General features: G+C 36.5%; 1 protein-coding gene across 1 annotated transcript; it reads left to right on the forward strand.

Moving 5' to 3' along the window:
* Positions 1-8,261: 8,261 nt before the first annotated feature.
* LOC104226018 (gibberellin 2-beta-dioxygenase 1-like) lies at positions 8,262-9,760 on the forward strand. The gene is made up of 3 exons (XM_009777907.2): positions 8,262-8,812; positions 8,897-9,245; positions 9,337-9,760. The coding sequence occupies exons 1-3, from the start codon at positions 8,412-8,414 to the stop codon at positions 9,583-9,585; spliced, it is 999 nt and encodes a 332-aa protein (XP_009776209.1). The 5' UTR covers positions 8,262-8,411; the 3' UTR covers positions 9,586-9,760.
* Positions 9,761-16,853: the final 7,093 nt, after the last annotated feature.

Genomic DNA, 16,853 nt, shown 5'->3' on the forward strand with positions numbered 1-16,853 from the left:
GAGATATTATGCGTAATTTCTTTAATTATGGCAATTTTTGGTTTATTTGTTTGTATTTGGCATTTGATGGATAATGAGATGACGGAGGCAATTCTTTCTTCTATCCAAACACTGTTTAACCCTTGCTTCCCCCTTTGAGCCTTAAGTAATTCTTTCATACCCCTCTTTTGGAATCACTAATGGAAAGGACATGAAACAAAAAAAAAAAAAAAAAAAAAAGAAGATAAAATCATAAGAAATACAAAACCGTGGGAACTACGTTTGACCTGATTCCTCAAAGAGGATACGTAGGCGCCTCACGGCTCGGTCATAGTATGCATCATAGGGGATATCCGATGCATAATGTACATAGTGTGCGTAATAGGCACAGCGTGCGTAACGCACATAGCGCAACATAAGTATAAATAATAAATTCCCCAAGCAAGAAAACTGGGGCAGAAGTTATGTTTTAAAATTCCAACAGAGGTTCGATTCCAAAAGTTGTAGCACATCACCCATCAAATTATTTTCATTTCTTTCATAGCCTTTCTTTAACCCCACACCAAAACCAACATCAACGTCCAAAAGACCTCCCGATCAATGTTCAAGAGATGTCGAGTCAGGCGAATAAGACCGAGAATAATACACCAAGCCCCAGCAAAGAAGAGGATCGTAAGATTGGGAACGAATTGATAGTCAAAGGAATCTCCAGAAAAGAGGGTCGTATCTACAACACCCCGATTCCTCGAAAGAAATAAAATGAGAGAGTCTCATCGGTGAAAACCTTCGCAGGCACCGAGAGGCGATGTAAGATGAGGGATATAAAATGAGAGAGTCTTATTGGTGAAGACCTTCACAGGCACCATAAGGCGCCGGGAGATGAGAGAAAAGAGAGAGTCTCATTAGTGAAAACCCCTCGAAGGGCACTATGAGGCGACGAAACAGATCAGCAAAGCTACCACATTCGCAACAAGATGAACATCCATTTATCATCCCCAGCAAGTCAGACCGTCGGACAAATCGATTGATACAAATAGACTGGGTCGGGAATCTATGGTGCACGTCATGATCACGGGGACCAGTTGTGTCCTCCAGATAAGTTCTTTGGATTGTCTCCTCCCACAAAATATTGGTTCAGAAAGTTTTTCTTTTTTCCATGTCTTTATTTCTTTTCCTAAAATGTGTCTTGAAAGGATTTTTCAAAGCTTACTACCAGAAACCAAAGGAGAATTCATCCAATGCAGGATGATACAAACAGTCTTAAAGGCCGGTCCCAGGCAATGCAGGGATTGTGCCCGGAAATTTTGGAAGAAGTAAGCTCCAAAAGGGAGTGGTTTCGGGAGTTAGAAGCAGACTCCCACATCATGTGTTTAAAGAGAAAGCAGAAAAGGGGATAAATTGAAAACCAATCCCCAGCAGGCTAGAGACCCCCAACAGGCAACTTTGCCTGCCAACCAATTATGGGGACAAAGAGCAAGAAAAGGGGAAGAGAGAAAAATTGCTCGCCAGAAAGGCACCCTCTACCACCACGATTAAAACTGACTAAACCCTTTTGTCTTTTGCAGGAGAGCAAAGAATTGATGACGGCAACAAGATGCAATGCCATGGAAGTTACCAAAAACCGGGGCAGAAAACTTTCTGCCGATTGTCGAAAATTTTCTCGGAAGAACGGGGAAACAATTTCAATACGTTTAAGTTCTAGGTCGCCCACCAGTATAATGCGGGAATACATTTAAGTTCTAGGTCGCCCACCAGTATAATGCGGGAATACTTTTAAGTTCTAGGTCGCCCACCAGTATAATGCGGGAATACGTTTAAGTTCTAGGTCGCCCACCAGTATAATGCGGGAATACATTTAAGTTCTAGGTCGCCCACCAGTATAATGCGGGAATACATTTTAAGTTCTAGGTCGCCCACCAGTATAATGCGGGAATACATTTAAGTTCTAGGTCGCCCACCAGTATAATGCGGGAATACATTTTAAGTTCTAGGTCGCCCACCAGTATAATGCGGGAATACATTTAAGTTCTAGGTCGCCCACCAGTATAATGCGGGAATACATTTTAAGTTCTAGGTCGCCCACCAGTATAATGCGGGAATACATTTAAGTTCTAGGTCGCCCACCAGTATAATGCGGGAATACATTTTAAGTTCTAGGTCGCCCACCAGTATAATGCGGGAATACATTTAAGTTCTAGGTCGCCCACCAGTATAATGCGGGAATACATTTTAAGTTCTAGGTCGCCCACCAGTATAATGCGGGAATACATTTAAGTTCTAGGTCGCCCACCAGTATAATGCGGGAATACATTTTAAGTTCTAGGTCGCCCACCAGTATAATGCGGGAATACATTTAAGTTCTAGGTCGCCCACCAGTATAATGCGGGAATACATTTAAGTTCTAGGTCGCCCACCAGTATAATGCGGGAATACTTTTAAGTTCTAGGTCGCCCACCAGTATAATGCGGGAATACATTTAAGTTCTAGGTCGCCCACCAGTATAATGCGGGGATACATTTTAAGTTCTAGGTCGCCCACCAGTATAATGCGGGAATACATTTAAGTTCTAGGTCGCCCACCAGTATAATGCGGGAATACATTTAAGTTCTAGGTCGCCCACCAGTATAATGCGGGAATACTTTTAAGTTCTAGGTCGCCCACCAGTATAATGCGGGAATACATTTAAGTTCTAGGTCGCCCACCAGTATAATGCGGGAATACATTTTAAGTTCTAGGTCGCCCACCAGTATAATGCGGGAATACATTTAAGTTCTAGGTCGCCCACCAGTATAATGCGGGAATACATTTAAGTTCTAGGTCGCCCACCAGTATAATGCGGGAATACTTTTAAGTTCTAGGTCGCCCACCAGTATAATGCGGGAATACGTTTAAGTTCTAGGTCGCCCACCAGTATAATGCGGGAATACTTTTGTTTGAGTCATTGAGGTTTTATTTTAGCAGACGCATTTGCTAACAAAAGTTTTGTTTTACCCGTAGGAGATGCACATCCTAGCCTAGTCTTTAGTTTACTCATCATTGCATCAGTAGTATAAATGAGTTACAATTTTGCTAACGACTCACGAATCTTCCTAGTACAAACTGGGTTAGGAAATTTTGTTTGTTTTGTTTGTTTTGATTGTCAGGGACCCGCCTGTAGAACGGAGGTTGTTGCGTGTCAAAGAAAAGAAGAAATCAGGCGTCCACCTGGAGAACAAGGACAAAAGAAAGAAGAAATCAGGCATCCACCTGGAGAACAAGGACAAAAGAAATAGAAATCAGGCACCCACCTGGAGAATAAGGGAATACAATTGAAGTATTGAAGTCAAAAGCCCGCTCATATGAGAAAGGAGCACACTCATAATCAATAAAGCAGAGGAATACAACAGGAATCCCCAGCAAGAAGCAATAAAAATCCCCAGCATTCACAAAAGGCTGGTCAGAAAAGAGAAAAACAAAAAGGGAGAAAAACACGAAAGTGGAGAGCAAATGTGGTCTGCTCAAGAACTAGCACCTACAACTAGCAAGTATCAAGGTTCAGATCCAAAGTCTGCGTGAAGCACCATTCAAGACTCAAGACCAAGCTTCAGAAGACTTAAGAGATAGGAATCCTTGTAACTAGTAGCTGATAGGCTTAGTTAGTCTTTTTCAGTTTTCATTTTTGTTGTAATGACAGGATCGCGGACCGGAACCTCGACGGAACGGCACCTCGATCGGCTCTTCACCTCGGTACACTTCACTATCTCTCTCATTTCCGAACTACACGTGGCCTGATTCCTGTATAACCAAGGATATGTAGGCAGCTCAGATACCAGGGCTCGGTCACAATCCCTCCCTTTCCTTAAGTGTAGTCCGTCCAAGCAATGGTCGGGTCAAAAACACGTCTAGTCGTTCTTTGTCGGAAAACTCTTCGTGTTTCCAGTCAAAGAGGGGCAGCTGTAAGCACGTGATTTTTAACCCTCCCCGAGAATTTTCACATTTTTAGCGTGAATATGTGAAATTGGGTCTAGTATAGCTATTTTAACTATTTTACCTTATTTTGTTGCAAAAAGAAAAAAATCACAAAATATATATATAAATTTTAGTTTATGTATTTCTCATAAACTTGAAAAATACAAAAAAATTGTACTTTATTTTGGTACTTTATATAAAATTCGAAAATTACAAAAAAATATAATTCTATTAATGATTTGTAGTCATTTTAACTTTGAAAAATACAAAAAATATTACTTCATATTTTATCTTAATATTTAAGAAAAACGAAAATTACAAAAAAAATAGTTTCATTAATATTTTGTAGCTATTTTAAATCTTTAAAAAATATTTTAAAAAAAATATATAGTTTTGTTTAAATACTAGTCTTATTTTTGGTAGTTATTTTGCTTACATAGGACTAGTTAAGCAACGTGTTCCTATTTCTCGGGTCCGGGCAAAAGAATAATATTCGGGTTCAAACTACCCGGTTTTAGGCCTAATTTTCGGACCTAGCCCATAATAAACCGTGTCCAGGACACGTGGGGAACCCCACCACGCGTGGGGGACATATGCCTTGAACCCCACCACGCGTGGGCTCATTTTCATGGGCATTCCAATACAAAACACGGACGAAAGCCAACAGGAAAGGGGGATTTTTTTTGAAAAATTTAAAAAGCAAAAAACTACTGTTCCGCTTTCTTCTTCAAACGAAGAAAGAAAGGAAACCTACTGAGAAAAAACGAAAAAAACCAGTGACCACCGGACCCCCCCCCCCTTCACCTTCCCCACGTCCAAACGCTCCAAACACCACCACCACACGGACCCTCCTCCTCCCAGCTCCACCATCGTCACTACCCAGTCCGACGAGTAGCAGCAGCGTCGTCACCTCCACTGTCCGAACACCACCCCGTCACCTTCCCCCAGCCCGCGAGCTCCAGCTCCATCTCCGCCTCGCCTGCGTCGACCAAACGACACCACCAAACGACCACTCCGTCCCGACCAGCTCCCCCATCACCGTCGACCGAACATCATCAACAAACCACTGTTCCTCCATCTTTTTTTAAAAAAAAAAACAAAAAAAAACTACTAGAAAAGCCCTCGTCGACCACCGGCGTGCACTACCAAGCACCAGACGAGCCCGTCTCCTCCATTGCTGCCGCTTCTACTCCCTACGTCCAAACAACCCACCAGCTTCGTCGCACTCCCCTCCGTCGACCACTGCCCGACGACCAAACAACCAGCAAACGCCCACCTCCATTAACGCCGGCCCCTCACGCCCAAAACCTTCAACCAACCCACCTGCTCGTCGACAGTTGTGGGGTCCAAGCTCTCCGTCGAGGTCGTCTTTGGTTCGTCGAGGTGTTTGTCCGAGGTTTCGTTGTTGTTCCTCGTTCAGTGAAGTCCGGCTTGAACTCCGTCGGGGTCGTGTTTGTCGTCCTGAGTTTGCCGAGGTTCAAAGGTTAGTAAACCTCAAGTATTAGATAAGGAAATGTTGCGTTAAATGTTCGAAGATGCAATATATAAATTGATATGATAATTTTCTGCTTATGTTTTCACCATATGCGTTTTGTTCATTTTTTGGTGTTATGTATTTTTGTTTATTTGATATCCTTCAATTAAGTAGGGTTAGTTATTCCACGACACAGTTTAACGTCAATTTGTTCGTCTTCTCCCTTGCTTAGTTCATTCGGACAAAACTAGTATTACTTGTTGTTATTACTTCCAAAACACTCATTTTGCTAGATTCCTTTTATTAAAATTGTAACGAGTTATGAGATTTCAGTTGTAAATAGGCTATAAGGTTTAGTATTGTTAAAGACATAAAATGGCATCCCTTTAAAAATATATAAAAAAAAATAAATAATAATAATAAAAAATAATAAGTAAAATGAGACGAGCCTCGCCAAATAAAAGGGACAAATTGCGGGGCCCTCCAAGTATATATATTAAATACTTAAATTCCGGGACGGGTCGTTTAGCAAATTTCACGGCCCTCCCCAAAAATAATAATGCGCTAGTTGCTTTAGGCGCGCCTTTAATAATTTAATTTTCTTAAACTCGGGTGCGCATTTCATGCGACCCAAATCCAAATTCTAAAACATCAAATAAAATATGTTTCGGATTGTGGGTGCATTTCATGTGACACAGTCCAAAGATATGTTTTAAGCGATGTTCACATTTCTTAATAATAATAATTAATAAAGCGGTTAAAAGATAAAATTTGCACATGGTTCATAATTGTATTAAAAATCAGATAAATAAGCCGAATATAACAGTTGAGCGACCGTGCTAGAACCACGGAACTCGGGAATGCCTAACACCTTCTCCCGGGTTAACAGAATTCCTTATCCGGATTTCTGGTACGCAGACTGTAATATAGAGTCATTATTTTCCTCGATTTGGGATTAAAATTGGTGACTTGGGACACCCTAAACCTCCCAAGTGGCGACTCTGAAATAAATAAACAAATCCCGTTTCGATTGTCCTTTAATTGGAAAAAACTCCCATGCGCCCTGCGGGCGCGGAAAAAGGAGGTGTGACAAATATTATAAATAAATAAATAAATAACATTAATTTTTTTTAATTAAAGACAATAATTAAAACTTTTCATTTTATTTAAGTAGAATATGAAAATAAAATTAAAAATTACTTTAATTCTCTTTAAGATGATTTAAATATATTACAAAATTATTCAACAAATATAAAAGCATTCACCCCTAAAGTCACTATATATTAGAAAGCTATTATAAAAATAGGAAGAAACACTTACACATTAATATCCTAAGTATTAGTTCTAAAAATAAGTAAGGTTATTTTGGTATATACTATATTTTGTTAAGGGTATTTTTGGTAAGAAGAAAAGCCAAAAGTGATTTTGCTTCTGCTTCAAGGGAGAAGTTATTTTTTTCTATTTCTCGGAAACTGTTATTCTCCAAAAGTACTTTTTTCAAACAAAAAGCTTGGTCAAACACCTTAAGTTGGGATGGAAAAATACTTTTGACCTTTTGAGAAGCTTGGTCAAACATGCTACTAACAAGGTGTAACAAACACTATACTAGTGGTATTGTTCGCTTTGAACTTAAACTCATATGACAATAAAATACATCATTAGGATCTAAGGCATGCTTCCTTCCTTTAGTACAATGAAAGGGGACCAAATTCTCTTCATCGAAAATACCGTACAAATAGGGTAAACATGGTATTTTCTTTATATGTGAGATGTTGAATCTCCTTTTAACATAAAAGAAGTTCAAGTAATGTAGTAAAGGGAGTTTAAAAATTGCCTTAAGTCATAAGTTCAAACCCCGTGAAATCCTAGAATTTTTTTGAGTCCTATTTTATAAATTTTGATTTCACCACTACCTTTCTTATATACCCAACATCCTTTTTGTATTTTGATGATACGAAATTCGCTTAAGATATTACATAAAGACAAATTTTCTTGAGCATTATGCAGTATTTGTTCAACCAAAAAGTGCCATACAAAAGCCATAGGTGGTTCATACTCAAATATCTTGAGGGAAAGGGTACCGGCCTCTTTCTGATTCCAACTGATCGTGAGGACAATTTTATGTGGTAATAGCGACTCAGAAAAGGAAAAAGTATTAAGAGAAATATGGGGAAAAGACCGTACTTAATCTTGGTACACTGTATACATTATTGTCAATCCTAGGTAATAGCTAGGTCCACAGTTCATTGCACCCACCCACATAGTACTAGAAGATTGAGAAAGCAAATTTGTTCTGTATTATCCATATCCTTCTTTGTTCAAACTTGGTTATCCATATCCTAATCTCCTTTTTATTAAAGTTCTGGAATTTACTAACTAATTCCCATACATTGCTATGATTTAGTTCAAAAGTCCACTGCTTATGAATGAGTATATTAACGTGTCGTTCCTCTTGATTAATGTGAGTAGTTTTTATGACACTTCTTATTTTGAACTTATAATTAACAATATGATATAATTAATTTATTCCTAAACAACTTTCACCACTATCAATAATTCATACTCATTAACTATTCAAGTTCAAGACATTTTGTGATTTTTTCTTGATCAAAGAAACTTTCAGCTAGTAATTTGACATTTCTGTTACCTTCACTGATATAACATATATGTCAAATTATCTTAAGCTCACTGTACAAATTAATTATATATCACAGAGATTGGTTAAAGCAGCCATTCCTGTTGTCTAAATTATTTTGGGGGATAGGGTGGAGGGGCTGGTTGGGGGGGGGGGGGTGGAAAATTCTAGTAGTAGTTTTTTTTTAAATAGCGAAGAAGGGCTTGCACATCTCCAAACGTTCATTACTACATGTAGCTCATGTAGTGAAAACAAGAAATACGGCAAATACTTGTCTTAGATAATAACACCCGTCAAAAAGTTTTGATCGTTCCATTTCTTTGTAAAATATTGTTTTCTACTAGTATCTATCATTGTAAACTTCAACAAGCAAACATGGTAGTCTTGTCCAAACCAGCCATTGAGCACTTGTCCAAAGCGAATAACTGCAAACCAACCTCATTCTTCAATGGTGTTCCATTGATTGACCTCTCAAAACCTGACTCTAAAAACCTCATTGTTAAGGCCTGTGAAGAATTTGGATTCTTCAAAGTCGTCAACCATAGCGTCCCTACGGAATTCATAACTAAACTTGAATCCGAAGCCATTAATTTCTTCTCCTCTCCCCTCTCTCAGAAAGAAAAAGCTGGACCACCCGACCCTTTTGGCTATGGGAATAAGCAGATTGGACCCAATGGTGATTTGGGTTGGGTCGAATACATTTTTGTGGCAACAGACTCTGAAATCAGTTACCACAAATTCTCATCTATATTCGGTGTAAACCCGGAAACAATACGGTAAAATATTAGTAGAAACAGAGACTATGATAGTTTACTGCTATATACATTTATCTCTGCATAAATCTTTCATTTTCATTGCAGCACTGCAGTAAATGATTATGCGTCAGCGGTGAAGAAAATGGCATGCGAGATTCTTGAAATGTTGGAAGAGGGATTAAAGATTCATCCGAGGAATGTTTTCAGTAAGCTTCTAATGGACGCAAAGAGTGACTCTGTTTTCAGGCTCAATCACTATCCCCCTTGTCCTGAGATTCAACAATTCAGTGACCATAATTTGATTGGATTTGGAGAGCATACTGACCCGCAAATCATATCTGTATTGAGATCCAACAACACTTGCGGACTTCAAATATCACTCAAAAATGGACACTGGATTTCTGTCCCACCTGATCCAAATTCTTTCTTCATTAATGTTGGTGATTCATTGCAGGTACACAACAGCACTAAGCAATGTTGTTGTGGTCTTTTGGTAGCTTCTTCTTTAGTACAATATAACTAACTGAAATGTATTTTGATGGCAGGTGATGACTAACGGGAGGTTTAAGAGTGTAAGGCACAGGGTATTGGCGAACAGTGTAAAATCAAGGCTATCAACGATATATTTTGGAGGACCGCCATTGAGGGGAAAGATAGCACCTTTGGCATCATTAATGGAAGGGGAAGAAAGCTTGTACAAAGAGTTTAAGTGGTTTGAGTACAAAAAATCTGCCTATAAAACTAGACTGGCCGATAATAGGTTGGTTCTATTTGAGAAAATTGCATCCAAATAATATTTTTTCTTATATAAGACCCGCCCTGTTGGTCTAAAGGTAGTTGATTGGATTTTCCATATATAGAAAACTTTCTACTATATTTTCTCTTTTATCTTTTGCTTTGTTTTATTCTCTCAAACTTCTGTAGTCTTGTGTTTATATGTAATAGAAGCTCAAAGTCATAATTATCAACAACCAGTACTCTTGAAACTACCAATAATGTGTGCCAAAGATGAAACGTATTTGTATGCTCCGCATTTGCTACGTTTGGCTATCCTAGGGACTATAAAAAACTGAATGTATCTAAGATTGAAATGAATTACACGTAATTTAGCTATGATAGCGAGGTTGATGCATAAAACATGCTTTAATTTTGAAAAAAGTACTATACAAAAAACGAGGGTCCATTATTCAAATGGTCAGCCAACAATTCGAAATTATTTACTAAAGTCATCTTTCTTTTGTTTGTAACAGTAAAGTCACTTAACTATTTTATAGCACTCAGGAGGTCACTCAATTAGATTTCTCAAAATTTTGATCGTCAAATGCCTATTTTACCCTCTAAATTATCAACCTTAATTTTATTTTATTTTTGATTTTTAATATTATAATTTTTTTCTCTTTTTAATTTGTATTATGGACTAACCTTAGAATAGATAAATTTTATAAGATTAAAAAAATAAAAAAAGTATTTAAGCATATTAATATTAGAATAATAAAATATTGAGCATAGTAGAAAGTTAATTAGAACTCAAAAATTTATTTGCACAATTGAGAAAGAAAGAAAATAAAATTTTTAAAATATATATTCCATACACGTACTATTGAAAATAATTATTTAAAATAACGGTATTTTTATAATATACATTATATATTCTTTATAATTATGTTCAATATATTATTATTCTGACATTATATATGCTAGAAAAATATTATTTCTTTTATTTTTAAATAAAATTTATTTGTTCTAAGGAAGTCCATATTGTTGATTAAAAGAGAAAAAAAATTATAATATTAAAAAAGTTTAAAAAAAAAAAAGATAAACATTTGGATGGTAAAATAGGTATTTGACAATTAAAAGTTTGAGAAATTTGATTGAGTGACCTTCTAAGTGCTATAGGCATAGTTAAGTAACTTTTCTGTTACAATCGAAAGAAAGATGATTTTACAACCAAACGACCCTAAATGACCATTTAAGTAATGGACTCCGGAAAACGATTCAAAGGCAAGCATGCATTTATGCAAGGAAGGGTGTACAACAAACACAAACCTCTATTTGAACTTCTTTTAGCATCTGAATAGACTAATTAACAGGAAATGCAATTCTGTATCTCCACTTGAAACAACCAGCCAAACTGAAAAAGAGGATAAGAGGTCTGCTCGTCTGAAATCCAATACACATTGATTTAAATCTAGGAAAATGAGAACTTCATTGGATTATATAAAGCCATGCAAAATTTGGAGCAAGTTCTAAATTCAAGACATATTGATTCAAATCGGAGTTTGTGGGTCAATAAAGAGTTGGATATGTTAAACGAGTCTAATTACATGGATTTTAGAAAAATAAAACGTTTCATCAAATAATATCTAGTTGAGCTTCTCAAATGATTTACTTCATTTGTTTCTACTCCAATGTCCATTTGAATGTTATCTAATCCTATCATGTCCTGTATGAATTGTTGAGATCAAAAATAACAAGGTGTCATGCGAAAGTTAACAAAGTAAACTTTGGTGACGATAAATCACACAACACAAAAAATATAATAAAAGAGACATAATATTTTAATATGGTTTGGTCAACTGACCTACTATAAGAAAACTGATATCTAAAAATATATAAAACTATTGAGAGAAAATCTCCCCCAAAATAAAACCCTCGTAAAGACTATATTGTGGATTCTATATTATTTTTCTATGAATGAGAGATCTTCAATTTATAGAGCTCACAACTTTTTTCTCCAAGAAAGGGATCTATCAAATAAGGAAGAGATCTATATTTTCTTTTTAGGAAAAGTAAAATCAATAAGGGTAAACTCTTTTCCTTTCTTCAAGAAAAGGTAAAATCCAAATAAGGCAAGAAAAAAAGGACAATTCTTCCCTTTAGCCTGAATTTTCTTGACAAAGCTTGATTCTCATTCTTTACATAATCTTCATCATTGTTGCTTGTCGTGGTTAAAAGGATGTATGGGTTAGAAATTGGAGTCTCGTGAGTTGAAATTGAATATGGGTTAAAAAGTATTGGAGCCTTATGTCAAAATGAGCAGGGTTAAAAGTGGATTCCATGCATTAAAAGTGAGCATGGGTTAAAAGTATTGAAGCCCTGTGTTAAAAGTCATGAACAAGGTCAAAAGTGGTGAGCCCACGTATTAAATGTAAGCATGAGTTGAAAATTGGAGCTCATAAGCATGAGTTAAAAATGGTTTTTGTCTTTGTATATGCAACAACATGATTTTTAAAAAATATAGTTAAAAGTTTATCTTCACATATAATACTCTCGGCAATTTTTTTTATTTTGTTAAAATTTTCATTATCATCAAATTGGCTATAGTTTGATCTGAACCCGCCTTGAACCTGTCTTCGACCTTGCTCTGAACCATTGGCTATGATACCACTCGTTGGGTCGAAAATAATAAGGCGTCATGCGGAAGCTAAAAAAGCAAACTTTGGTGACAATAAATTAGACGACACAAAAAATATAATAAAAGACACATAATATTTTAATATGGTTTGGTCAACTGACCTACATATGAAGAAACTATTATCTGTATCTATACTATATTAAAAGCACGAAAGCCCTATCGAAATGGTTGGGTCATCACTTGATTTTAAAAAGAATTATGTATTCCGAGGCCTTAAAATCTCTTTTAGCATCACCTCGATTTGCATGCGCAGTCCGGGCGCGTACCCGGAAAGCCTATATGCAAAAATCTGTGAAAAAAAAGATAAATTTTGACTACAAAATGAATTAATTTGATTTCGGTCAACGTTATGAGTAAATGGACCCGGACCCATGATTTGACGGTCCCGGAGGGTCTGTAGGAAAATATGGGACATGGGCGTATGCCCGTCATCGAATTCCGAGGTCTCAAGCCCGAAAAATGAATTTTTAAGGAAACTTATTTTCTGAAATTGTTTAAAGGATTTGGAAATGAATTTTGATTAGAACATATTGGTATCGGGCCCATATTTTGGTTCCGGTGCCCGGTACAGGTCTTATATGTGATTTAAGATAATTCTGTGAAGTTTGGTAAGAAACGGAATTCGTTTGACGTGATTCGGACCTTAAATGCAAAATTTGATGTTTAAGGAAGTTTTGGGAAAATTTCATTGATTTTGAGGTTTAATTCATAGTTGTTGATGTTATTTTAGTGATTTGAATGCACGATCAAGTCTGTATGATGTTTTTAGGGTTGTGTGCATATTTGTTTTGGAGCCCCGAGGGCTCGGGTGAGTTTTTGATAGGCCGCGGGGTGAAATTTTGGACTTAAGGAATTGCAGGCCTGCAGGCTTCGCATTTCCCAACCTCCCTTCGCAATTCCCAGTTCCCATTTCCCAACCTCCCTTCGCAATTCTCAGTTTGCATTTTCCAACTTCCCTTCACAATTTCTAAGCCAGCAGAGGTCGGAGATCGCAATTGCGAACCCCTGTTCACAATTCCCATACTTGAGACCTGCAACTTTTATACTTAGACGATTTTAAACCCATTTTTCATATCCTCTCAAAACATAAACACACTAGAGAGATTTTTCAAAGGCTTCTTCTTCTTTAAATCAATTGTAAGTTGTTTTTAAATAGTTTTCTTCAATCATTAACATCTTTTTAACATGATTTCAACTTAAAATCAATGATTTTCATGGGGGAAATTGGGTGTTTTGGGTAGAACCTAGGTTTTTCAAAAAAAGAGGATTTGGACCTCGATTTGAGGTCCGATTTCAAAACAAATTATATATTTGAGTTCATAGGTGAATGGGTAGTCGGGTTTTGGTTCGAACCTCGAGTTTTGACCACGTGGGCCCGGGGACGATTCTTGACTTTTGGGCAAAACTTTGAAAAATTCATTTTCATGCATTCAAATTGATTCATTTAGCGTTTATTGATGTAATTAAGTAACTTGTGACTAGATACAAACGAATTGGTGGTGGAATCAAAGTGTAAAGCTATAGTTGAATCGTGAATTGTGTTCGTGGCATCGAGGTAAGTGTTTGGTCTAACCTTAGCTTGAAGGATTAAGAGTTGAATCCTATTTGATATATGGTAATTGTTGAGTACGACGTATAGGCATGGTGACGAGTATCTATACGTTGGTGTCTAGCATGCCCGTGAGTCTTTATATTATGATTATCATGAATTCGTTGTATCTTTCATGCCTTAGTGGTGGTTTCTATTTGTGGTATAAAGTTTGTGGAAGGAATTGTGACCTATGAACATTGAGGAGCGTTGGCTCAAGTTGTATAACGAGTTGTGAAAGTATAAGTGATAATTGAACCTCTAGAGCATTGGCTCAAGTTGTGAAGTGAATAGTGAAGTAAAAGTGAGAAAGAGAAGAGATCATTACGTTGTTACCCTTGCCGGGCTATTGGTGATTTATTTATTATCTCCTTTGCCGGGATGTTAATGTTATTGATGTTATTCCCTTGCCGAGATTTAAATTGTTGAATTGTTGCTCCCTTGCCGGGATTCTTATTGCAAATTTCATTTACTCCCTTGCCCTATTGTTTGCGATTGTTGTTTGGGTAAGGAAAAGAGTTAAAGCACGAAGGGTGATGTCGTGCACTGTTTGTTTTGTGAAGAAAGAGTGTAAAGCACGAAGGGTGATGCCATGTATCATTGTGAGGAATGAGTGTAAAGCACGAAGGGTGATGTTGTGCCGCACAATGTACCATTCCATGCCGATTTTATTGATTATATGGTGAGGAAAGAGAGTAAAAGCACGAAAGGTGATGACGTGCACATTTTTATTATATGATTGCTTTGTTGAGGACGAGAGTATAAGCACGAAGGGTGATGTCGTGTATTTATTGATTACTGATTCTTTGTTGATATCCAAGTTATATTATTTTCTTTCGTTTACTTGTTGTCTTTCCATTCGGAATTGATATCTTCCTCCGCAACATGCTCCCCCTCCCATACTTGACTAGTTATTTCTGTATTCTTTTCCACTGTATATATTTGAACTGCACAGGTTTATTTGGTAGTCTGATCCTAGCCTCGTCACTACCTCGCCGAGGTTAGGCTGGACACTTACCAGCACATGGGGTCGGTTGTGCTGATACTACACTCTTCACTATGTGCAGATCCCGGAGCAGCTCTTGGACCGTAGTTGGAGGCTACCCCCAGTCCACGCAGAGATCCAAGGTAGACCTGCCGGCATCCGCAGGCCCTGGCATCTCCTCTATCTTTTATTTCCTGTTTCATCTTTTCGCTTCAGCAACAGTGTATTATAGTTTCTTCAGACTTTCTATGTAGCAAATCTTAGACCGTCTGTGACACTGTGACACCAGGTTTTGGATGATTAAGGCTTGAGTAATTGTAATAGACATAGATTTCAGATATTTTATTGTTGTCTTCCGCTTAAATTTACATTTCCGTTGTTATTATGTTATCGCCTTATATTTGTTAAAAAGAAATAATCGAATAATGAAGTAATTAGTTTAAAGGATTGGCTTGCCTAGCTCACATTAGTAGGCGTCATCACGACTCCCGAGGGTGGAAAATCCGGGTCGTGACAGAAATATCGTAGGGCTTTTTTATCCTTTGAAAAATTACTTTCACACTAGACAAAATAATCATTTAATTAATCTCCTAATATTTAGGAAAGAACAAATTAATTATTTTTTGAATATTTTAGAAATTCAAAATCAACTAGATTTTGTGTCATAAATCCTTTCTTATTTGAACTATGTAATAAAATAAATTTATAAAAGAAGAATAATAACACATGAGAACCACATTATAACCTTCGCCCAAATGTAAGTCATTTTCGATTCATGAGTCCCTTTTCTCCACACATATTTTGGAGTTAAATAAAGTTATTTAAATACCATGTGTTAGGTCAATTGAAATCAATGAAAAAATAATATATTATCTTGCGTGGATCCAAAGAATACGTTTAAGGATTACAATTTTGACCTATTTTTTAAAAATAAAGAGATAGAAAGGAGGCTAAATAAATAATATTGAAAGCCTAAAATTTTAGAGATATACAAAAAAATTAATCTTTTATCCACTCAATTAGATATATTTAGAAATACATTAATGAAAAAATAATTTTCCATATTTATCATATGAATATGTTCACTAAAATTGAAAAACTATTGATGGGTAATCTAGATATAAAACTTCATGATAGAAAATATAAGATTTCAAAAAAAAAAAAAAAAAAAAAATCTAGGAATTACCCCCCCCCCCCCCCCCGTCTCCCGCAACAACAAAATTTTTTGAACAAGTATTCTTTTTATAAATGATGATCGTTTGATTTCTTTTAAACCTTTTATATAGCTTTTGAACAAGTATATTACTTATATTTTTAATATGACGATGATTGATAACTTTTATATAGCAATTTCTTTAATATTTCTCAATTTCAAAAACTTACACTTTTATCTATTACAACTCAAACATAATTTTAATAAAATATTTGCATAATTATTTAAAGAAATATTATTTATTTAGATAGGGTAGTAAGACACAACAATGTCACTTGCTATCTTAGACAAAAACCGTATCAGAATATCCTCATAAAGGTACGAAGTAAGGAAAGCCTCGACTACCTCCTAACCTACAATCCTAATACTCATTCTTCACATCTTCCTATCAAGGGTCATGTCCTCGAAAATTTGAAGTCTCACAATGTCCTGCCTGACCACCTCTCCTCAATACTTTTAGGTTGCTCTCTACCTCTTCTTGTGCCCTCCATAGTCACCCGCTCACACCTCCTTATCGGAGTATTTAGGCTTCTCCTCTGTACATGCCCGAACCATTTATGTGTGCCCGCACATCTACCTCAACATCCTCGTACAGTATACATAAGTAGATCTCTATGAATCTTCGAAGTATGCAATTTCAAAGTCAAGCAAGAAAGAGATTCATTTTGCTCGAGCATAACTAACATAAACATGTTCGTGACTCGTGGGTAGAACCCTTGTTTGCGCACGGTAATTGAAATGACCACAATTAATTATTATTCAAATTCAAGATATAGAATTATGATCGTGATCTTGATCAAGCTTTTAGTTCGTGGATCTTAAATCTAGAATTATTGCTTGTGGATACTATTGAAGCGTTCG

Source organism: Nicotiana sylvestris, chromosome 7 (genome assembly GCF_000393655.2).
Source record: "Nicotiana sylvestris chromosome 7, ASM39365v2, whole genome shotgun sequence".
NCBI lineage: Eukaryota > Viridiplantae > Streptophyta > Magnoliopsida > Solanales > Solanaceae > Nicotiana > Nicotiana sylvestris.